Source organism: Apodemus sylvaticus, chromosome 21, assembly GCF_947179515.1.
Source record: "Apodemus sylvaticus chromosome 21, mApoSyl1.1, whole genome shotgun sequence".
Lineage (NCBI taxonomy): Eukaryota > Metazoa > Chordata > Mammalia > Rodentia > Muridae > Apodemus > Apodemus sylvaticus.
In genome coordinates this window covers 12,077,620-12,100,921 of record NC_067492.1, presented here as the reverse complement: position 1 = coordinate 12,100,921, position 23,302 = coordinate 12,077,620, and the positions used below count along the sequence as shown (strand labels likewise).

Sequence of the window (23,302 nt, the reverse complement as noted above, 5' to 3'; positions counted from 1 at the left end):
AGGGTGGCCCATGACCCAGTGTCCCCAAGCAAAGGAGCAGACTGATTTGTGTCACCTGGAGCTCTCTAGGGAGCCTGTCCACACAGCCTTGGAACCATTTGGTAAAGAGGAATAGAATTGGCCACTCCAAACTGCAGGCTCTTCACTGAGCCTCGCCTTCTGAGAATATAGGAAGAACTTTACAGTCAAATTCTTGCTGCGCGTGACCTTAGCCAGGCCAGGAACTTGTGTCCTTGAGAGGATGTGGTGAGAGAACACCTACTTTTGGGATCTCCCACCCAGTAACCCCTGACCAGGTCGGAACCCTGTGTGTTGGGGATAGGGGAGGGGAGGGCTTGAGTCTAGAACAGATATGACCAGCACTGCCAAGCCCAGTCCGGGTGATCCCAAAACAAGGGAAGTCTGAACAAAACAGCCGAGGCTTAGCAGAGTCTGGGGAGGAGGGGAACACCTGATGTCTGGATTAGGAAAAGTACCTTAAAGAGCAGGGACTTAGAGCCAAGTGGTAGAGTTTAAGTCATTCTGTATGTTGGAGGGACCTGGGCGTGGGGGCTGTGCACAGGAGCTCTGTACTGCCTGCACTTTTCGTGTGGCTAGAGGCTTGACTGTGCATTGGTTGCGGAGGATGCACAAAGGCCAGTTGTGTCACTTCCTGGGGGGAGACACGAACATCCCAGTTAGGGTACCAAGTTCATTCCACTTAGGGCCAAAGAAAAATTCTTGGCAAGTCTATCTTAGTGAACTGGTGAGTCTATTGGGGTCACTTATGGAAGCCTGGATGATTCAAAGGCAGCTTCGTCCCTGAAAAGCCCGCCATGACTACGTGTGCATGAGAAGCTCCAACATGGCTACTCGTGATAGTTGTATCTATCCCTCGAGCTCTCTACAGAACTTGAAGGCAGCTGGGCTGACTGGGGAGTCTTCCTTTTCCAGGAATGATTTCTTGGCAAACCTCATAGCTTTCAGGAACTTCCTGAGCCTTGCAAGTATCAATTACTTCCTGGGCTTAGGAACTAAGTGCTCTTTCCCCACCGAGGAGGGAGGTTTCCGGTCCTGGTAAATAGTGACATGCACATGGCCCATATTCCATTTGCCCCATGCCTAGCTTAGCCTCCCCGGGGGGGGGGGGTGGAGTGGGTAAGCGGTGGCTTGTGTGTGTGTGTGTGTGTGTGTGTGTGTGTCCCATTCAGAGATCTGGCCAACTGTGTCTTGGCATCCTGGACTCTCAAGTTAGGAGTCTCTGCATTCATGGTAAGGCATCCCCTAGCCTCCTATTCTAGCAAGGTATGGATCTGTGTGTAACCAATCCCTTAGGGTTGCTGGGAGCGGGACCAGGGCTGCCTTGACTTTCCATCATCTTCTGGAAAGAGTAGCGCTCCTGGGCATCTCTGTCCTGGTCACATAGCATTCTTGACTGTCTAGCCTCCTCTCAGTGACTTCCAGGTTTATACTACCTAGCCTTGGGCATGCTGCCTTTCTCTTTCTGGATTCTCTGACACACCGTTTCCTCGGCTCCAGAGACCTAAGTGCATGCTCTCCCCAGGTAGACATTGTCTCCTTGGAGCTCCAGAGCTAGGTCTCGGGTTCCCAGGTCTTGCCTGGAGTAACACGATCTCCATGTCGTGTAGGAAAGGAGTCTGCCTTGGAAAAAGCTCCTCTTCCTGGTGAGTCTCCTGAGCTGGTCGATGGTGCTGCTTACCGTCTCAAAATCTCTACTGGCTGGCTTCTAGCTTCAGACGGCACAAAGAAAATGGAGCCAGTGGTCCTCGAACACAGTGCACAGCCATTGTCTCTCTCCTTTGTCAATATATTCCTGGGCAGTGGGCCTTCTCTTGCAAGAAGTGAGCCTGGCTGTCTCCTGACTCGGGGTGCCCCACCTGCCCAGACCAAGTGGAATTTGTCCCTCATGAATCTTATTTCCAGTGCATATTCTTTTCTGATGACTGCTTGCCTCATGGCTTTCAGGATTTCAGAGTTATCAGAGGCCAAGGCCCCTGACAGTGGTTGTGAAATGGGTGCCGATTCTCATAGAGGGTAACTAAAGTGAGTGACCAGCCCAACCCAGTTTGCCTGGGACTTCCCTGCATTGCTGTTCAGAGTCCTGCTTTGGGAAACCCCTCAGTTCCCCACGTATTGACACGGCTGTCTCCCTCATGTCCAAGTTTCTCTGAGGGAACGGGAGGAAAATGTAAACACACAACATAGAATCCAGTGGCCTCTGGCCCTCGGTATCAAGGCTGTAATGGTGTGGAGGGGAGATGGGGAGGGAAGCATATTTAAAAACTAATGAAATTGGAACAGCTTGCTTTCGAAATGAAGCCACATGGTCAGCAGGGTCCTCTTTGAAATAGTCAGGGTTTCCTGTAGCCCAGGCTGGCCTTCAACTTGCTCTGTAGCCAGAGCTGGCCTTGAACTCATGATCTTCCTGCCTCCGCCTCTCGAGTGCTAAGATTACAGGCATGCTCCAATCCTCCAGAGGTGGAGAGGAACTTGTTCTTCAGTTGAGGTCAGATTGAGGGCATCTGGTCTCCACAATGCAGAGTCAGAAAGAAGTTGTGGTTTGTTGTGCAGTGCAAAGCCAGTGCAAAGCTACCTGTTAATAATTTTACAAGAAAACAGTTATGTGGATTGGTTTGGGGGTAGGGTGGGCCAGACGACAGGCAGCTGTGGCAAAGCCTACCCACTGTAGACTAGGCTGAAGGTAGAGAGAAGCAGACCCACGGCCTGTACCAGTGGTAGGTCATGTTTCTTTTTGGGAACCGATCTTGTGGGGGAGAGACAGAGGGGAGAAGTTGGAAGTTCACCGGGGCTGACTGAAGGGTAAGTTCCAGTACTGTTTTGGCAAGCTGGCCACGCAGACCTCAAGCCAGCCCGCCCGCTTCCTCAGAAGCTCCCGTCTCTCTGTTCTCCACTCAGGGAGTAATCTGGCACTCTTGCTGGGAACAGAATGGATGCGTTCCTTCAGAGATGTCTCTGGTGGGTAGGGAATGGTTAGCAGTGCAGGTGGCTGTTAGTTACATGACTCAGTCAGTGCTCAGGCGAGTGACAGTGACCCCAGCTTTCCCGACTCCTGTCTCCTGCTTTGTAAGATGCGTGTTGTTCCTGGTGGCTGTCACGGGGAAGTCGGTTGATGTCATCCAAGCCTTCCGTGTAGCATCTGGCCTGGGATTCAGGTTGAGCGCTGCCTCGGTCAGCAGGACCTCTGTCTGGCTCTGCTCCTCTTCCCTTCCTATTCTCTGTCAACTTCCTAGGGTGCAGTGTAGTAACCCCAAACCCTGTGCTTGGCCTGAGACCAAGCTGCTGAGGGTGGCCTTTAAGTTAAAATCAGCTAAACTGAGGGGTTCTGTTCCACTAGTCACAAGTGGCCACCTTCAAAGCGCTCAAGACATGGACTGGGAATGAGGCAGGGTTGGTGGGTATTCGCCTGGCATGCATGAGTCGCTGGTTTCCATCCCAGTACTGTGTGTAAATTGAGCATGCCAGGAGGTCCAAGTATAAGGATTCGTGGTCATCCTTAACTATGTAGTGAGTTACACTGGGTAACACACATAGGACTTTCCCACTATTCTAGAAAGTTCCTGGGCAGCGCTGGTCCGTAGACCCCACCCCGCTCCTGCACCAGCCGAGAGCACTGGTCTTTACTATCTCCTAGTGGCTCTGTAGTCTTCGTTATCAGGTCTGCTGGTGACTCTTCGGTCCCCGTGGTCCAGACTGCCAGCCCGTCCTGGGACTGCTGCCCTCGCTTGGCACCGACAGCCTTTCCCAGCCCCAGGAGTCCCGCTAGCTGGCAGGAGGATGTGGCAGGGATTCCAGGCCTGGCACCTGGCATGGCACTACGCAAGACCGGCAAAACCTGCGATTGTTCCGGCCCCGCCCTGACAGCTCAGGATGTCGGCTAGTACTTCAGAGAAAGGTAGTGGCTTAGCGGGAACTAGGAAGCTTTACTGGACAGCTGGAAAATTGTAGTTGTTCATGGGGGGCGGGGAGGGGGGATGGTGGAGATTCTCCAAGAACGTGGCCTTGATGTTGACTGAGGCTACCCTCTGACTGTCCTGCCCATCTCTTATATGCCTGATGTGTGCTATAGGGACACGGTGGCCCTAAATCAGGTCCTGACCCTGTTCTTTGGGGCTCACAGAGCAGCAGGACAGACAGATGCACAAAGAGGCCAGGGTCTAGCTAGTGACACCGAGTGCTAGGACCAGCACATTGACCTACAAGAGAGGAACCGTGTCATCCCTTTGGGACCTACACAGCGGTGCCTGTGAAGTGGTTACTGGCACCAGCTGCGGGGCATCATCATATATATAATGGGGCCCGCCTCATTCCTGTATCTTTGAGAAGGTCACTGTTTGTTGCCTTTTGAGAGAGATGGTAGGAATGCCTGCTGCTTCTAGAATGTTCCCAGAGTTACCACCTGATTGATAGCTAAGTCTAGCTGAGCATTTAACTCTGAGTTGCACACATGACGCTTTCTCCCCATTGTGCCTTCCCCACCATGACTGTCCCTGTTCTTCAAAAGAGGGAAACTGAGGCAAGCCATCAGGCCGGTTTCACACAGCAGCAGCCTCGGAAGCCAAGGGAGTTCTGCAGGGCCCAGAGCATCGTGAGGGGGTGGGATCAGGTGACCTTCAGCAAACTTCTTCAAGTTCCACATCACCATTCCTGACCACTATGCAGGTGCAGGTTCTACACCAGGGATAGTAGCAAATTCAGGAGAGAGAGATCGGGGACCCAGAGGAGCACATGGGTCTCTAGAGCGGTGATGTCAACCCTGGAGGGATGGTTCCCCCAAGACTGACTTCATCAGAGCCACAGTAAACAGGTGAAGCCCTTGGGGCTGCAGCCAGGGTCAGATGCTCATCCTGCCCCACTCACTCACACACAGTACCATGGATATGCCACAGGCACCTCTGTCATGTGCTGAGCAGGATCGGGTTTAGGGTCAAATTGTATACGGTTGGTCCTGTCTGTGGACCTGTGGTTGGTCCTGAGTGTGGACCTCAGGTCTGACGGGGCTATGGGGCTGGAGCCATACTGGTCCCTTAAGGTAGGTGGGAGGGGAGGTTCGAACCCACGGCTGTTGCTCCAACATATACTCGGGTAGGTGGTACAGGCTGTTTAGCTGCTAAGTTGAGAAAGGAGGCATTCTTCACTAAGCCAAATTCCCTGTGGTGGCATGCTGAGGACCAGCGTGTAGCAAGCATCTCCTCTAACCTATGGTGGTGTCTCATGTAGTATCAGCCGAGACTGCTGGGAAGACACTTGCTTTCAAAAGGGAAGTTGAGCTGCGTCTTCAGACTGGCAAAATAAAATAAAATGTACTGGACCTTGCACACGACAGTGAGTTGTTCAAGGGCACACAGCTGGAGAGGGACTAAGCCAGGAGGATTTGAATGTGTGCGTGTGCATGTGTATGTATGTGTGCATTTGTACGTGCATATGCATGTGTGTATGTGTGCATGTATATATGTGTGTATGTGTGCATGTGTGCGTGCGTGTGCATGTGTGCGTGCGTGTGCATGTGTGTATGTGTACATGTGTGTATGTGTGCATGTGTGTATGTGTGCATGTGTGTATGTGTGCATGTGTGTATGTGTGCATGTGTGTATGTGTGCATGTGTGCATGTGTATATGTGTCCATGTGTGCCTTGTCCTCAGAGCCTAGTGTCTTTTAAATTTTTGTGGGTTTTTTTTTTTTTTTGCATTTTATTTAGTTTATTTGTGTGTGTGCGCGTGTTTGCCCTATCACACATGTGGAAGTCAGAAGACAGCTTTCAAGGGGGTCAGGTTTTTTTTTTCCCCACAGAATCCCAGGAACTGAAACTCAGGTCATGAGGCTTGGTGGCAGGTGCCTTTGCCTGCTGAGCCTTCTTGTCCTGGAACCACAGCCTCTTCTCTCACCTCTGAGGCCTATCTGACCCCTCTTGCATTGTCTTCTCTGCCTGGGGTGGTGGAGAGAGTAGGCAGGACTCTCTCCTGTGGGTGGGGAGTCAGAGGTGTGGGTCCCCACAGTACAGCGAGTTTGGGCTCTCCCTTCTCCTTACACCGATATCTTTCCCCACCCACGAGATGAGATCTGGAGCATGCTGATGCGAGCCTGGGATCCCTGTGCTCTGCAGGTGGAGGCAGGGGGCTCAGAAGTTAAAAGTTACCCTCACCCGCACAGTCTCAGACCTTCCTTGGCTACATGAGACCTTGCCTCAAGAAGCAAATAAACATCTCGGGTTTCTGCGCAGGAAATGAAGGTGGCACTGCTGCTCCCATGAGACGAAGGTCTCTCGGTGGTGGGTGTCGTCTGTCACCAGGGGGGTTGCCCAGCCTCTGGGTTCTGCCTTTCTTAAGTGGCTTTTAGGAACTCAGCGTCTGTATCTATCCCTTTGATATCTATGGTCGACCCTGATGGGGAAACCGAGATGCTGAAGGATGGACCCACCTCACATCAAGCTGCTCAGAATCGAGGCTGGCCCCCAGGAAACCTAGCCCCCAGAGCTCTTCCATTCTTGTCCTTCACTTGTCTCCTCAGGGTCCCCTTCCATGTTGGCACCCCAGCTGCAGCCCTAAATCTATCTCATAATTTCTCCCAGGGTGTTTGCAGGTCAAGTCCTCCCAACAAAAGCCAGACCTGGCCAGCAGAGTGAGGTGCTTGTCAACGCCTCTAAGTCAGTCAGGGTAAACGAGCAGGCACCCAGAAGCCTCCTCCACATGCAAAACCTGCCTGAAAAGCACCTGCCTGCCGCCTGCTTCCTGAGTCACAACTACACCCTGGGGCCTTGTTCATGAACAGAAATCCTCCTAGGTACTACTGTCTAGCAAGCTTACACCTGAGCACGGCTCAGGGATGCAGGTAGAAGTGTCCCCGGGAGGAATCTGCCCCATGCAGGGTGACTCCACAGGGCTCCCTTCTCCCATGCTGTGCACTGCCCTGCATGGTTTGAGTACCCGACAGTGGAGCTAGGGCAGGTGTGGGACTCCAGTGCACACCTCAGGACAAGAGTGCTTGATAGCTGGAAGGTGACCCAATGAGCACTCAGCAGCACGCTGGGCTGGGGACAGCAGCTCTCCACTGCTACAGAGCTCCTGACGGTGGCAGTGTGCAGCAAGTGGTGCTCGCTCCAGCGACAGCTAAGGAAGAGCCAAGGCTCCTCTTCCATCATCTGCTTCGTGGTCAGAAGGGAGAGGTGTTTGGGTCGGAACTGACTTAAAATTTCTAACGGGCTCTGACCCTAGGAGGGAGTGTAAATGCTGGTCATCATAGCCTGTGCCCTTGGCCATCTGATCAGGCAGTGAAGGAGGAGATTGTTCCTAATGCTCTGTTCTTTTGTCTTCACACTGATGGTGACAGTCTTGGGAAGTCCTCAGGCCTGTGTGATTGTCCCCTGATCCCTCAGGATGGGCCCTGGGCCATTCCTCCAGCTGAGGACTTTTGCTCCTCTAAAGAGCAAAAAAAGCAAGTCCCCATCCTGATGTCTTGCCCAGTTTAGGATTGATTAGCCACCGGTCTATTCTTGTGGTTCCCTGGTTCTCCATCAGCATCCAGTTCGGATTTTTAAAGCTAGATCGTGGGCTGAGGGACAGGCTGGAGAGAGGACTCCATTGGTAAAAGTGTTTGCTGTGCAAAGGTGAAGATCCGAGTTCAATCCCAGCCAAATGACCTTAATCCTGGGGGCCAGCAGGACCCTGGCACTGGGGCATCTGGGGGACATCGAATGAGAGGCCAACCAGAAGATGTGTCAATGAAAAGGGATAGGGAAATGCATGGGGGATGAGGAGATTTGGGGTTCGGCTCATGTGTTGGAGGTAGGGAGCTCTATCTTGTGTATAGATGTGTCCCTGGTGCCTGGGTCACACACCAGCTGTGCCCCACAGGAAGTACTCAATAAATATTTGGCAATCTAGCCAACTGCGCACGAAGAGAGGGAAGTGGGCTCTCAAGTCAGCAAGTGGGTGACTGATGTCAAGCCAAGTGTGGGGCAGCCTTCACATAGCTACCCTTCTCCGTCATCGAGAGGGCTCTGGCTAGAGTGGCCACAGAGGTCCCCGTGGATACCAGTAGAACTAGCGTCTCAGTGGGCTGATGACAGATCTACCTGATGGGATGACACAGGCCTCCCAGAGAACCACGTCTCTGAAATCCATTTCGTGTCACCCCGTGGTGGAGACTCCTCCTAGAGCCACCCGTCCTCTCAGGGCTCGCAGGAAGAGGTCTTTGAAGACACATCCCGAGACCTTGGTTCTCTTCTGTCACTCAAGAGGCACTGGCAGCTGCGCAGGGGCAGGGCCTGCTGGATCTGGACCCCCCCATACCTGTTGTCTTCTGGGATCTTCAGAGTTCAGGTTCCAGAAGGGAATGGATAAAGGAAGCTAGGAGATGGAGGATGCAGGAGAGATGACTTGGATTTAAAGCCCTGGTGTCCTGGAATTCTCCGAGTTCATCTTGGTCTGTTGGGATCCGTGAGTTACCAACCATTGGCAAGATGTACAGGGCTGGTCACGTGAACCAGCTGGGGTTTTGTCTTTTTTGATGGATTCCATTAAATTGAATAATACCAGCTACCTGGCCTTGATTCCGGATGACTGGGACTGGGTAGAGGAAAAGAAACCGCGACACTTGGTCCAGGGGCTGCACACACTGCTGTGGTTCTAACTGGTACCCTCTTGCATCATTTCAGCCACTGGGTAGTTTTCGAGTGTGTTAGGCTGTGTTTCTATGGCTAGAAGGCTTGCAGGTAAATGGAGGAGGTGACTGCACTGAGTCTTGGTCACACAGGTACACCTGAGTCACATAGCTGTTCTCTCTCAGTGGTTGGCCCCCTGGGTCCTCTGAGCTGCCCACTTCAAAGTCCTTTCCCTTTCAAGCTGTGACCGGTTCTTCTAGGTTGCAGGGGGTCCCTCAGTGTGGACACTGCTCTCATCCCCATTTCACCAGTGACAAAATCCAAAGAGTCCAGAAGTCGGGGAGAGCTGTCAAAGGATGCTGAAGATCTAGGCAGTGTGCACGCACATCCTAGAACTTCTCTCAAGACACACCCCCTCCGCACCCCGCCTTCTTAACATTCTCCCGCATACTTCTACGTTCCTTGCCATGAGTTTTCTTGGAGATAATCCCAGGGTCTGCGCAGGAGCACCTAGCAGTGTGTACATGGGCTCGGTTCCCTCGGCACCCATTGTCACCCATCCTGGAAGCCCTGGCTAGGAGCCTGCAGCTCGAGGAAAGACCCGCCAGGGACTTCCCATGCATGCAACACACACGGGCTCCTGAATCCAGCTCGGCTTTGCCAAGAGCCGTAGAGAAACACTGAGTTTATTTGTCTAAGAGTCTGCCCTGCTGGCCCCGGCTTCCGGAGAACCCAGCTTTGTAGAGCGAAGGTCCTGTGAGACAGAAGGCCACCGGGGTCAGACAGACGGAGGCCCTTGGGACGTGAGAAGGGACTGGTGGTGCTTGTGCGCGTGGTGAGCGCTGACAAACCCCAGGGCTGCTGTCCAGGTGGCACAAGAGGAAGCACCCACATGATTTCGTTTCTTGGAGGCAACATCTCAGGTAGCTTAGGCTGACCTTGAACTTCTGATTTCTCTTGTTTCCCCCTGAGAGCGGCATTACAGCCATGCACAGTATACCGTGTGCAGTTTACGTGGTTCTGAGCACACAGCCCAGGGCTCAGTGCATGCCAGTGGGGCGTTAGTGCAAGTGTAGTCTCAGCCCTGTTTCTTATTTCAGCCAGGAAAAAAGCCCACAAACCTTTCTTCTGGACGCATCTCCTCTCCCAACCTGTTTCCCCTAACAGGATTAAATCTTAAGAGTCTTTAGGGGGCCGGGCGCTGGTAGCATGGCGCACGCCTGTAATCCCAGCACTTGGGAGGCAGAGGCAAGCGGATTTCCGAGTTCAAGGCCAGCCTGGTCTACAGAGTGAGTTCCAGGACAGCCAGGGCGACACAGAGAAACCTTGTCTTGGGGGAAAAAAAAAGAGTCTTTAGGGTGGATCTGGTGGTGGCAAGCTGCTCTCTGAGGTCAAAGGTTTCTCTCCTCAGTCTTTACATCCCTGTCACCTCAAGGTTCCAGAGGTGGAGGCAGGAGGATCAGAAGTTCATAGTGAGTTCCAGACTAGCCTGAGCTACTGGAGACTGTCTTTGTTTGCTTTCTTTGTTTTTGTTTTTGTTTTTTGTCAAGACGGGGTTTCTCTGTGTGGCCCTGACTGTCCTGGAACTCACTCTGTAGACCAGGCTGGCCTCAAACTCGGAGATCCTCCTGCCTCCCTCCCCTTAACAAAACCAGAATAAATTCTTGCTTTAAGTGGTTTGTGAAGTTCTATTTGGTTTCAGCCCGTGGATGGGCTTGTCCTGTGTTGGTGGCTGGCTGAACATGCGTCAGAACTACTAGCTGTTAGCTCTCTGTTCCTGTGATAAAACACCGTGACCCAGAAACACAGTTAGGGAGGAAAGGGTTTATTCCTGCTTACAACTCTCAGACCACACCCTGTCAGTGAAGGAAGTCAGGGCAGGTGCACAAAGAGAAACCTGGAGGCAGGAGCTGATGCCCAGGCCGTGAACGGGTGCTGCTTACTGGCTTGCTCCCCATGGCTTGCTCAGCCTGCTTTCTTACAGATCCCAGGACCACCTGCTCTGGAGTGGCATCACCTATGATATGCTAGGCCCTCCCTCATCAATCATTAATCAAGTAAGATGCTTTGTAGACTTGTCTACAGGCCAGTCTGATGGGAGGCAATTCCCTCATCCCAGAGAACTCCGTGTCAAGCTGACAGGAAGTGAACCAATACACAAAGATGGTTCCTGACTTCCTTAGCACTCCTGGGAGAGCCCATGGCGGCTCCCTTCCTGATACTATGAGTCCCCTTTTAACCTGCCAGCCCAGCTTCCTGCTTCTACCTGTCACCTTACTCATTTTCTCCCTCCACATTTGTCACGGATTTTTGAATGTCTAACATAGCTCTCCATCGCCACCGTTCTGAGGGAGCAGGGCTGTGGGCCTTTACCACACACAGACACACATACACAGACACACACACACACACACACACACACATACACGATATAGAAGCTAGTCTAGCAAGGCCCCAGCCAGAGAGAGAGAGAGAGAGAGAGAGAGAGAGAGAGAGGCAGGAGTGAGGTGACACGTTGGATTTTTGCCTTGCAAGTGTGTACTTGTTGCCTTTACCATCCGAGGACGGCTGTCAGAATGTCGGCTTGTGTTGCCTCAGACATATGTGTAGGCATGGGTGACTGGCAGTTCCCGTGTTCAGAAAGCCGTGGAAGCAGTCACGAACACCCGAGTTCTTTGCAGTTCTACGTGTGCTTCCTGTGGACGGACTGGTCGCCGGTTCATCTGCCCTGTCTGGTGCATGCGGGCTCCGTGTGAGCTGGTCCTGGCATGCACGCAGGGAAAAACACAGCAAGGCTGAGAGCCCCTGCTCTAGTCCAGTTCCGTGTCTACAAACCCCCCACCCAGAACAGCATGATAAAAATCACGAAAAGAGCACTTCTTTTCATCAGGTCATCAAAAATAGCCCAGGGCCTTCCTTCTGCTTATGTAAAATTCCAGCAAGGAACCAGAGAGATGACTCAGTGGGCAGTTTGTTGGAGGACCCGGGTTCAATCCCCCAGCACCCATGTAAAATAGCTAGGCATGGTGGGGAGGGAGAAACTCCGTGCCTCACTGGCTGAGCAGTCTCGCCTACCTCCTAAGTGACCCAGGAGAGACCCTGTCTCAGAAAGCAAGGTGGGTGGCTCCTGACAAGGAAACTGAGGTCCTGTGGCAGCCACACATAGCCACATACGTGTACAAGCCGTCCACACACACACACACTGAAAATATCAAAGTGAAAAAGTTTGGTCGTGATGACATGGGCGACCTGCGTCCTGCCCCGTCTTCCTTCTGAATGGAGGGTAAGCTGTGAACCCTGAGGGGTCATAGAGGTCATATGCAGAGTGACTTGTCTACTCAGTCCTCCGCTGAACTGAGGGGGCTGCAGGGCTGCTGGGCCCTACACCACTGAGCCCTGGAGTCCCCACACCTCCCAGAGCCTCAACTGTATCCTCCACCACCCCCACCCTGCCCTTTTTTTTTTTTTAAAGATTTATTTATTATATGTAAGTACACTGTAGCTGTCTTCAGACACTCCAGAAGAAGGCGTTAAATCTTGTTATAGATGGTTGTGAGCCACCATGTGGTTGCTGGGATTTGAACTCAGGACCTTTGGAAGAGCAGTCAGTCCCCCACCCCCACCCCACCCCTCAGCTGTCTTTCTGGAAGGCATTGCTCTACCATTCCTTCTGTGATGCTGGGCCTGTGAACAGGCTACAACCACACTGAGCCATTCTGGCAAGCTGAGGAGAGTGAGGGATGTGGACCTGCCCCTGGAATTGTAGATCACACATCTGTATCATCCCAGTATCCCTGTTTTTCCAAGTAGATGAGGATAACCCCGGGAGAAACCTCCTCTCTCCTGGAGGCTGAGTCGAGCCCCATGGCTTTGTTTAATGGGCCCGGGGACTTTCCCCTAAATTTGTCCTCTGGGGAAATTTCTGCAGAACTTGTGTGAGGCTTCCATTGAATTGAGGGTTACAGCCAAGGGCAGCGCTTAGACATTCTTAGAAAAGGCGGTGCTGGAGACAGAGCTGAAGGGCTCAGCCAGCATCTCTCAGCGGGCCCCTGGTGGATGCCACAGCTTTACTCGTGCACCCCCAGAAACTCTTGTGCCCCTCAGAGAGTTCCTTTGCTGGGACAGTCAACTTAAAGGAAAAGAGTTCGTGTGCTTGTGAGCATGGTTATCCCGACATGTTGCTTTGGGCCTCTGATGAGGCAGAACCGTCTGTACAGGAGCATCTGGAGAAGTAAATCTGTTCTCTTCACGGTGGCAAGGAAGCAGGCGGACAAGGGGCAAGAGCACACACCCAGTGCGCTCTAACTGTCTTCTTAAGGAATCCATTGCCAGCTTGTAACAGCGTATAGGTCCTAATGGTTCTGCTGTGGGGGAAAGGTTCAAAGTCAGGGTCACCTGCAGGTTCATGACAGTCCAGAGCAGGGTTCTGGGTTCCCATACTGTTGAGAGCTCACTCTGTTGTGCGTGGTGTACATGCCCCGTACCCCAAACCTTCTTCCCTCTTTTTCTTTCCATTCTGAAGAGGTCCCAGTGAGACCTCCCCCAGGGTCCCTAGGAACCTGCCTGCCTGGTACTATTCTTCTACATGTCCGTGGACTCCGGGTAGAATGGAGCTGACTTGGAGAGACATCTTTGAGAAACTTATCAACCGTTTCATTGGCAAAGGCGCATGTTGGGACAGATGCCAATGTGCCAGGCCCAGGGACCAAATTCCCACCCTTCCCATGCCCGCCGAGAAGATGGGTCTTGGAAGGGTCGGGATGTGGAAATAGCCTGCCTTGGCTCTGTTACTAAACTTCTTGAGGTATTTAGCCATAAAAGGGGGCAGCTGCCGAGGCTGGCTCCTTGATTAATGAGCCCCCTGTATGCCTCCTCACTGTCCTCATGGAGTCCTGGGGTGGCCCTGCCCTTCAGGCCCTGCTGCAGGGGATTTTTTTGTTGTCCTACTGTAGTGCAGCTGCTGTTATAGTTATGCAGGGACTCCACAGCTGTGCAGCAGGGGGAGACCAGGCCCCCCGTACCTGCTGGCCTTAACCTTAGCTGTGTTCTGCATGATGCATGCTTCCCTGGAGTTGGTAACTTGCCCAGGACTGCCTAGGTCTCTATATTGGTGGTTGCAAGACTGGATCATGGTGGGAAGCAGGAAGCCTGCGACCTGTCTTATCTTCTCTCTCTCCATTTCCTCAGGGTGACTACAGCTCCCTTGCTTGCCGTGGCATTGCGGTGTGGTTGAGTGAAGTCAAGCACTGAACTGGGGTTAGGGTGGTCACAGGAGGGGGCGTGGGGGCGTGGGTATGCTAAGTGAGGGTGGGGCTTGTAGTGGGTGGGATTTTTGGGGTGGGGTGGGATGGGGTAGGTGGGGGCTGTGGGCATAAGGCCTGAAAGAGTGGGAAGACTGTGATGTCGGTATATTCCTGTCACCCTGTTGGAAAGATAGTAGGGCAAAGACTTTTTCACAGTAACGGGAGAATAGGAAGTCCAAGTGGCCATAAGTAGGTAGAACATGTAGGTGGTCCACACAGTGGGGGGAATTTGACAAACAGGGGTGAGGCAGGGCCTCAGCTCTGAGCCCGTGGAGCAGTGTTCTGAATCGGCGGATTCACACAGGCCGAATGTAATGGGCAGGTGATGGTATTTTCCTGTCAGGTGTTGGCTTCTTGGCATGATGGGTATCCCCCCCGGCATCTCGGAGGGTTCTTTACTAGTCCCTGGCAGAACGACTATTGAGAATACTGTCCCTGACCTTGTCGGGTTTGCCTGGCCACCTGCGCTGGAAGGGGCTTCCTGCCGAATCATGTGGCGGCAGCATTCCTGGAGACCAGAGCAGAGCTTCCTCCTGCAGAGCCAGCATGATGGCGCCAAAGGACCCTCCTCTGCCACTCAGCTTCCCTCAAGGGATGACTCAAGTCTCACTCAGCCGGCTGCCGGAGTGACAATCAGCCTGCTGCTTACAACCCGGGCCAGGATGAGGCTTCTGCCGCCCTTAGCGGCTCCAGTCTGGAGTGGCTGATCGAGGGACTTTCCAGATAGGCTTTTCCTTTTAGGGTGTGGGAGCCCCCCATCCCACTGGAACGCGTGTCTTGAGTCAGCCTAGAGCCTCGTCCTGGGGGCTGAAGACTCAATGAGTCATGTGCTCATCACCATGGAAACCAGCGATAGACTGGGGTAGCAGAGCCGATCTCTGAAAGACAGGATGGTGATGCTGTCGGATGAGCACCCCCACTGGATGAGACGCTCGAGAGCGCAGATAATTAATGGAAACATTAGCTCTGTGAAGGTCTTGGGGATCGGGGAGGGGACACTGCCTCCAGCCGCCTGCTCTGTCTCCTATTCAGACCTTGGGTGCTTCCGAGCCAGGCTTATCCCAGAATTCTAGAGGGCATTTTCTGGGAAACGCGGGCCCTCTAACGCGAGCCCATATTAGTCCCATAGCAGAACACTGCCACAGCTCAGAGATTTGTCCCCACCTCCCACGAGAAGACAGTGTCCCCAATGCACAACTCACAGAAGGCTGCACCCCAACAGCGGGGACCTTGGGTGATAGATGTCTGTTTCCTCAGCACCCAGCACATGCTGACCCAACATGGTACTCAGTCCAGAAACCCTAGTGCCAAACCCACCTTGTTCGAACATGGCCAGAGAGTAGTACCCGGCAGAGACGGCAGTGGGTCCCTCATTCCTGGCCAGGGCTCCCAGGACTCCTTAATATCTCTCTAATGAGAGTAATTTGGCAACAGCAGAAAACACGCTCTAACCCTTTGTCCCAGTAATTCCATTTCTGGGAATCTGGCCTAAAGAAATAATCCTAAATATAGGCTAGAAAAACAGACCTCACAAGGATGTTCACTTCGGAGTTGTTTATCGCTCCTGCAAAGCATAACGGTAGTTCTGTCATCTGGCAGAAAGGGCAGGAGCAGAGGCATGCTCATAGGTACAGCACAAGCAAATTCTTTGCTTTAGGACTCAGCAATATATATATATATATATATATATATATATATATAGGGCCTGTGAGATGACTCATCGGGTAAAGGCTTGATGACCCAAGCATGATCCCTGGGTGGAAGGAGAGAACTGACTCCCACAAATTGATTGCCACAATTGTGTGTGTGTGTGTGTACGTACACGTACATGCATGTGCACAATAGCTAGAGAGCAATACAAGTTATGGTTATGACTAGTCAGGAAAGCCTGAAGGGATCGTTCAGTGGGTAAGTGACCTTGTTTCACAAGCCATTAAGGACGGGGGTTCGAATCCCCAACGTTCATTTAAAGGCCAGTCATGGCAATACACACAACTGTGACTCCAGTGTCTCAGAAGAGACAGGTCAAGCCCCATAGCGCAGAAGCCAAATCAGTCTAGACAAAAGCAGAGCAGCTGCAGATTTAGTGAGACTCTGACTCAAAGGGGTAAGCAGAAAGTGGTAACTATCACTGGGCACCCGGTGTCCTCTGGCCTTTGTATACCTGTGCGTGGCACATGGACGCAGCACACATACACATACGCAGACACAGAGTTACATGCAATACAAATTAAAATGAAAGAAACGCAGCCGGGCGGTGGTGGCGCACGCCTATAATCCCAGCACTTGGGAGGCAGAGGCAGGTGGATTTCTGAGCTCGAGGCCAGCCTGGTCTACAGAGTGAGTTCCAGGACAGCCAAGGCTGTACAGAGAAACGCTGTCTCGAAAAAAACCAAATCAGAAAGAAAGAAAGGAAGGAAGGAAGCAAGGAAGGAAGAAAGGAAAGAAAAGAAAGAAAAGAAAAGAAAGAAATGCATTAGCGTATTAATGAATGTCTGTGTGAGTGAGTGTGAGTGTGTGTGTGTGTGTGTGTGTGTGTGTGTGTGTGTGTGTGTGTGGTTGAGATTGAGATTGAACCTAGGTTCTTGAACATGCTAGCCAAGCACTCTTCCACTGTGCCGCATCTCTGGCCCTCTTACATTTTATATTGTGACCCTCTCAGCTGCCTAGGCTGGCCTTGAACTCACCCTGTAGCCCTGGCAGGTCTTGAATTGGTGATCTTGTCTCAGCCCCCTGGGGTTTATAGGCTTGAGCCTTCAGGCGTGGCTCCTGAGTGATCTTGATTTAATTTTATCCGCACGCTTAGGTTCTGTCCCTCACCTTCCCACGCTGCATTTGTTAGTCAAGTGTGAGTTGTCATTTACATGCAGTGACATCCACCCATTAGTGTGCAGCTCCGGGAGAGCTGATGGATGATGGTGGTACGAGGAACAGCCATTTGGGGTGAGCTGGTTCCAGATCACCCCAGCAAGTATGCCCTGCCTCCCCCATGCCCAGTCCACCCCCGCAGCCCAGAGCTTCCCGTCTGACTCCGTACAGACCCAGGACGTGACAGCCGCCCATCTGACTCCACCAGTGGTTTTGTGGATTCCAGGGCACCCTGGAACCTTGCGCTGCGAGCCTGATTCTAGGAAGCCTGTATGTAATCTCTTAGTTGTGCCTGAGAGCTGCGTTTCCCATTCTCCCTTGGTGTGGTGGACGTCTTGATTGGTCCTACCTTCTGATTCACCTCTCGTCTGCTGGTGACTCTGGCTCCCGTGTCACCATTGCTGTGGGTAGCATGGTCTCAGTGGGTGTGACACATATGCACCTACATGTCTTTGAGTTTCCTGTCCTGGTGAGGACCCTCTGGGCGCGGAGGCGTCAGCGTAGCTTAACCTGCAGTGAACCTTGGATGTAGAGGAGAGCAGAGAAGATGAGAAAAATACCCTCTGAGCCACACCACTTTGCCTGTCTATAGTGTTCTACACAAAAGTGCCAACATGGCCCTGACGTTGGGACCCAATACTCTCATGGTCCGTGTCCTGGTTAAGTCATCTTAGGTTCCCAGTGGCTCTGTTGTGTTCCCAGATTCCATAGTAGAATTGCTTATCCTGCCCCCCGAAACCCTCTTCAGCTGGACTTAGGTATTCCTTATCCTCCATGAGTGCTGGGCATCCTTTTGGTTTTAGACACACAAAATTGTTAGATAGCCCAGGCTAGCCTCACATGCTCAGCCCCCTTGCCTCCGCCTTCTGAGTGTGGGAACGGCAGGTGAGCCTTGGCGTGTCCGGCTCAGGCAGGCGTCTTGAAGAACGTTTTGTCTTCACTTGGGTTTTGGAGTTTGGGGAAGAGGATGCTAGAGATCAACTATAGTCATTCCATCGGTCTCTTCAATATGTTCTAGACGCTGAGCTAAATAAGCCCTTGGCAAATTAGATCCCCTGGAACATTCTCCGCGATTCTGTTTATGAAATTACCCGTCAGAGGAACCAGGTTCAGAGAGGTGCTGTAACTGTCTTAATGACACACAGTAAGGGATTCAAACATAAGGTCCTAATGGCTCTCAAGACTGCTTTGGGCCAAGCGCTGAGTCAGACAGTGGAAAAGCCATCAATCCGGCTTTTAAAAACAAAGGGTGCTTATTTATTTATACCCAGCCCTTTCCCAGAAAGCCTTGCTTACGGCTTCAGCTACAAGCTGCTTCTGGATAGCCAGGCCGGGCTGTAGGGTGGAGGGGGCCTGCGGCAACCTCCACGCACTGGGGCGGTTGGCTCAGGCGGACACTGTGGTCTGCGGGTCTTGCAGAGGAGAAGTGCACCGGTGCGAAGAGCTCGTGGTCAGCTACCTCCCACCAACACTGTCCTCCTGGCTCTGTTCTTGGTGGCTTCCGGTGACGCTGCTAGAATTTCCTGCAGCACCTTCCCCTTGGGGATGTGGTCCCTAGACCCCAGCAGAAGTGCTTCCTTCTGCCGGATCTCTTCTCTCAACCCTCTGACTCGATGCCCCCTCCACCCATCCCCCCCACCCCCTGGCCTTTGCATTAGCTCTAAGTTCCCGCTATGGCCCTGTCACCATGCCCCATTTTGTTTGCCCCATTCAATCCTCCATCTTCCTCTCTACTCCTTCCTGCACGTTTACTCTTTTCTCACTCTGTTTGTTGTCTGTTCACCCCACTGGATTCCAATGTTATGCAATGCCCACCACCATGACCCCTGGAATATACTAGAAGCTCAGTGGATATGACCTAAATGGGTCATTCACTTTACTTCAGGCTGGTGACCACCCGCACCAGGGAGGCTGAGGCAGTTTAGTCGCCAGCTCCCCCTCCACCATCACTACATGTCAGTTAGAAAAGAAGAAAAAAAAAACGATCAGAGGCCTAAGTAAAATACTCCCCAGGTCATGGACTTCAAATTGCGCCTTCCTGGTTGTAGCACAGCATAGTGTACACCTTCATGCAGTCTTGGCCGTGTTCCACGGATGGCCCTGCCACCTTCTCCCTAAAGTCATTGTGAAATTCCACTCCTGGAGTTCCCGGAGCGGTGTGTGTGTACGCGGGCGAAGGGTGCTTGTGGGAGGTTGCCTTTGGTATTGGCTCACTCTACTTTATCACCGATGCACTCCTGACCTCTGGTGTTTTGCAGGTGGGGGTATTGAAGACCTTAGCAGGGCTTAGCGGCCTGTGTGTTCCCCTGATGCTTCTCTGAGACAATGGGACTCTCACAGAGGCGGAGTGGATGGATGGTTTGAGGCCTGGCTTGCCCTCTCCCCCTCCCATCACTGATCCAGCTTGTCTTTCTCATGCTCTCTCTCCACACAAGCTATTGAGCCCTGTGGTGGTCCAGGCACTGAAGAAAGATAGCTAGCATGTGCTCTGTGGACTTTGGGTGTGAGGATGCAGGATGGGTCAGAGGTCCTGTCAGTAGGCTGCAGTAGGGAGTGTGACCTCCATGGGATGGAGCCCTCCCCACACCCCAGGAGCCTTTGGAGGATGCTGCTATGGGAAGGGATCCTTAGATTCAAGCTCTGACCCCTCCTCACCCTTGACCTAAGGGTGCCTTTGCCTGTTCTTCATTTTGTATCCTAGGTGTGGAATGAATTCCCTCCACAGCCCCTCCCCACAGTGGGATGCTGGCAGCCCAGAGCTGGTCTTTGGGTCCCTAGGTAGCTGCGTTTCTGTGTTCACGGTGTCTGCTCACCAGCTCTTGTTTTTCTCTCTCTTCCGGCACAGCCGTCTGGGTACATGGAAAACTCGGTCTCCTACAGCGCCATCGAAGACGTTCAGCCGCTGTCCTGGGAGAACGCCCCGAAGTACTGTTTACAGCTCACGATCCCTGGAGGGACCGTCCTGCTGCAGGTAGGGAGAGTAAGCATGAGCCAGCAGTTTCCCTCTCTTTCTTCTCACCCGCTCCCTCTGTACACGTTAGCTTTGGACAACTTAGAAAAATCATGAAGCCGGGCGGTGGTGTGGTGTCGCACACCTCTAATCCCAGCACTCTGGGAGGCAGAGGCAGGCGGATTTCTGAGTTCCCAGCCAGCCTGGTCCACAGAGTGAGTTCCAGGATAGCCAGGGCTATACAGAGAAACCCTGTCTCGAAAAAAAAAAACCAAATCCAAAAAAAAAGAAAGAAAGAAAAAGAAAAATCATGAAGGTATAAAAGACTCTCGGGAGGGCTGTGCATGGATTATGCACCTGCTGCATGCTGCCCACCGTCTGGGAGCCTGCTAGTTCTCCTGAGCCTGAAAAATGAATTCTGTAGCCTCTGTTTGGAAGATGCTGAAACTGAGTCCACGGGCCAGTTGTCAGACTTCGGAACTTGTGAGGCTCGCCTCGCGTGGGTGTTCTCTTTGCTGGACTTAAGTGAGGATGTGTCCTGTATCTTTTTGGTTAGTTTAGTTTTGAGTTTGCAAACCGTGGAAAGACTGGCTCTGTGTGTCTGTGAGCACATCGGTCGGAAACTTGACAAACATCATTTGGACCGAAGGTTGAACGGGAATTGATCGTGCTATTAAAATGGCTGAGCAGTCCAGGAAAGGACCGCAAAGAGCAGCTGCATCCAGGGTCAGATGGCAGATGATGTCATCAAGTCTTAGTTGTATGCCGGGCGGTGGTGGCACACGCCTTTAATCCCAGCACTTGGGAGGCAGAGGCAGGGGGATTTCTGAGCTCGAAGCCAGCCTGGTCTACAGAGTGAGTTTTAGGTCAGCCAGGGCTACGCAGAGAAACACTGTCTCAAAAAACCAAAAGACTTAGTTTTTGCCCGTCCCTAAGGAACGGCTTAGAATTCCTAATTCTATTCAAAGAGCTCCTTTCCTTCCCCCCTTGAACCTCATGGTAGATCTAGGTTGGCCCTGCTGGTCTCTTGGGAGTAGGCTGCACCCTGGTTCCTTGCTCGCTCTTGACCATAGCAGCTGATGGCCCTTTCGGTACCACCCAGAGGCAAGAGAGATAGGCACCCTGGATGGGGAAGAAGCAGCTAGAAGCAGTTGGCTGCAGCAGTGTGAGGGACACCGTGTGACATATCCCCATCCGTATCATCTTCTCTTGGAGGACACCAAAAGCCATGCCTGCTCTAGCCCCATCTTGGAACTCAGCCACCATGCTCTGCCCTCTGTCACCCACAACCTCATTTTGTCCCCTCTGGCCAGCAGAGCTCCCCAGGTCCCTCTGTTGTCTCGTCTTTAGGGGGTGCTCTAACCAGCCTCTGTGGGGGCCTCCCTTGACCTCTCTTGCCCTGATGACTGTAGTACTGGGTCTTTGCTAGGCTAGGCAATGCCAGGCCCTGTGGGGGCCAAGGAGGACCCTGAAGGGCAGCAGGGCAGCCTTCTGGAATGTCTTTAGTGCTCAGTTATGCAGCTTCAAGGCTGCCTCTCTCTCTGGACCCTACAACCCCATCCTCATCCTCACCGTCAGCCTCTGGGGAGACTGAGCCACAAATATATGCTACTCAGACACAGGCATGTCCCAGAGGACTGGGAGGGGAGGGGGAGGGGAGGGTGACTCACCGGGGCCTCTGGAGACAGCTGCCCCCCAGGGATATGCATTGATATGGGAGTGCAGGGGGTGAGTGGGAGGGTGCCCTGGAGGGAGGGGGCACACCTAGTATGAGTGTGGGAGGGAGCTCTCTGGTAGGAGTGAGATCAATGCCCGTGCCTGAATCTAGATGATATGGTCTTGTCAGCTTCAGGCTATATACCGAGCATAGAAAGCTCTTAAGGGACAGAGGGGACACTAGACAGCCGATCAGGGGCTAAGGGACAGAAGGCTGGACATGGGGGAAATAGCCAGGGAGCCCTGTTTTCTCTGTTGATGATGGTCCCCACATACTAGTAGGAGGGCCTTTTGTTTCCGGGGCTAGAGCATCCCTCCCGGGTCAGAGGAGTGAAGCACACGCCCAGCCAGCTCCGGGCATGTCCCTTTAACCCGGCCATGGCCCTTGGCTGGTGGTAGTGATGACTCTCCCAGGCTGCAGTGGGCTGGGCGACGTCAGAGCTCCCCCTGCGGGCTGACAAACCAGGCTGCCCCAGCGTCCTCCACGCTTGCCGCCCCTGCTTGGCTGCTCAGCCAGAGGCAGGAGCAGCAGAGGAGGCGAGAAGAAGGAAGGAGAAGAGAGGAGGAGGCCGCACCAGCTACTGCTGTGATCCGGAGCCTAACTCAGGGAAGCAGCGGCAGTCTCCCTTCAGAGAGCTAGGTGGGTGCAGCCTTGCCCCAGCCCACCCCTTGGGTCTCTCTCCTGCTTGTACCTCCATCGGGCCAAGGGAGGCACATTAGCTTGGCCGCCTGTCCCACCTCCTCCCTAAACTATGTAATGTATATGGCCCCTCTGTTCCCCAGGGCGGGGCCAGAGCTGCCGGTTAGGGTCCCTGCTGGGCATTCTGGTCTTCACTATGTGTCATGGAAGTCAAGCCTTGGCTTTGCCTTATTTCTTGGATGACATGCCAGGTTAGGACCCAGAGCCCAGGTGTCACCAAGAACATTCTCAGTGGCTAGGGACAGATATTCCTTGTCCCTAGGGTGGGAGGGGACTTGGGAAGCAGCCAGGTAGGCTAAAGGGTCACAGCCCAGGGATCGTGGTCCAGTGGAAGCACCGAGGGCCTGTTGCAGAATGGCAGAAGTCCGGGAGTGTGGGCACTGCAGCCACCAGCCCCTGTGGTGACGTGACTTTGGGTTTAATTGATGCTGTTGATTGGAAACTGCGCTTTCTCCGTCTGTCCGTCCTGAGCCACACTGAGGGCCAGGGCTCTATGCTCACTGGGGTTTCTAGCCCTCTGTCTCCCATCACTCCCCCTCTGTCTTGGCGTCCGTCTTCCCTTCTTCCTCCTTCCCTCCCTCCTTCCCTCTTTAGCTTTTGCTGTTTGCTTCTTCTTTAATATCTCCGTAGTTTCACAGCATCCATCTCTGTCTTCCTCCTCCGATTCTAATATCCTTCCCCATTTGCATTCTGGCTCTCTTAGATCAATAGCCTATCTTACTGGAAGTCCAGCCCCTGCAGGGAACCGGACTTGGGGGTTCCAGAAAGGCTGAGTGAACTGTCCTATGGCATGCCTCTGAAGTAGCAGAGTATACGTCTCCTGTAGATGCAGCGGACAAGGTGCCAGTGCCCAGCTCAGGGTGGGGGTGGGGCAGTCAGTGTTCCTGAGCTTTCTGCGATTTCAGTGTGAGCTCCCTAAGTACGTTAGAGGCCCCGGCAACCACAGAGGCCTGCTAACCTTGTTTTTCCCTTACCGTCCCCTCATGAGCTCTTGTGAGGAGGCCAGCTTCTAAGCATCCACACTGTGGGTGCCATGTTTGAGGCACCTTGCTGGTGGCTTCTGATTAAGTGCTAAGCACTAAGGAACGATGCAGTACTGATACCCTGGAGGCAGAAGGTCTATCTATCCTTAAAGGAAGAGCAGACA

At 53.0% G+C, this 23,302-nt stretch overlaps 1 protein-coding gene across 1 annotated transcript in view; it reads left to right on the top strand.

Moving 5' to 3' along the window:
* The window catches only part of Cmip (c-Maf inducing protein), a 205,180-nt gene that overhangs the window by 103,474 nt on the left and 78,404 nt on the right, over positions 1 to 23,302 (top strand). Inside the window, exon 2 of the mRNA XM_052166910.1 lies at positions 19,635 to 19,760. Coding sequence (XP_052022870.1) covers positions 19,635 to 19,760 — 126 coding nt within the window. The remainder of the gene's footprint in view (positions 1 to 19,634; positions 19,761 to 23,302) is intronic.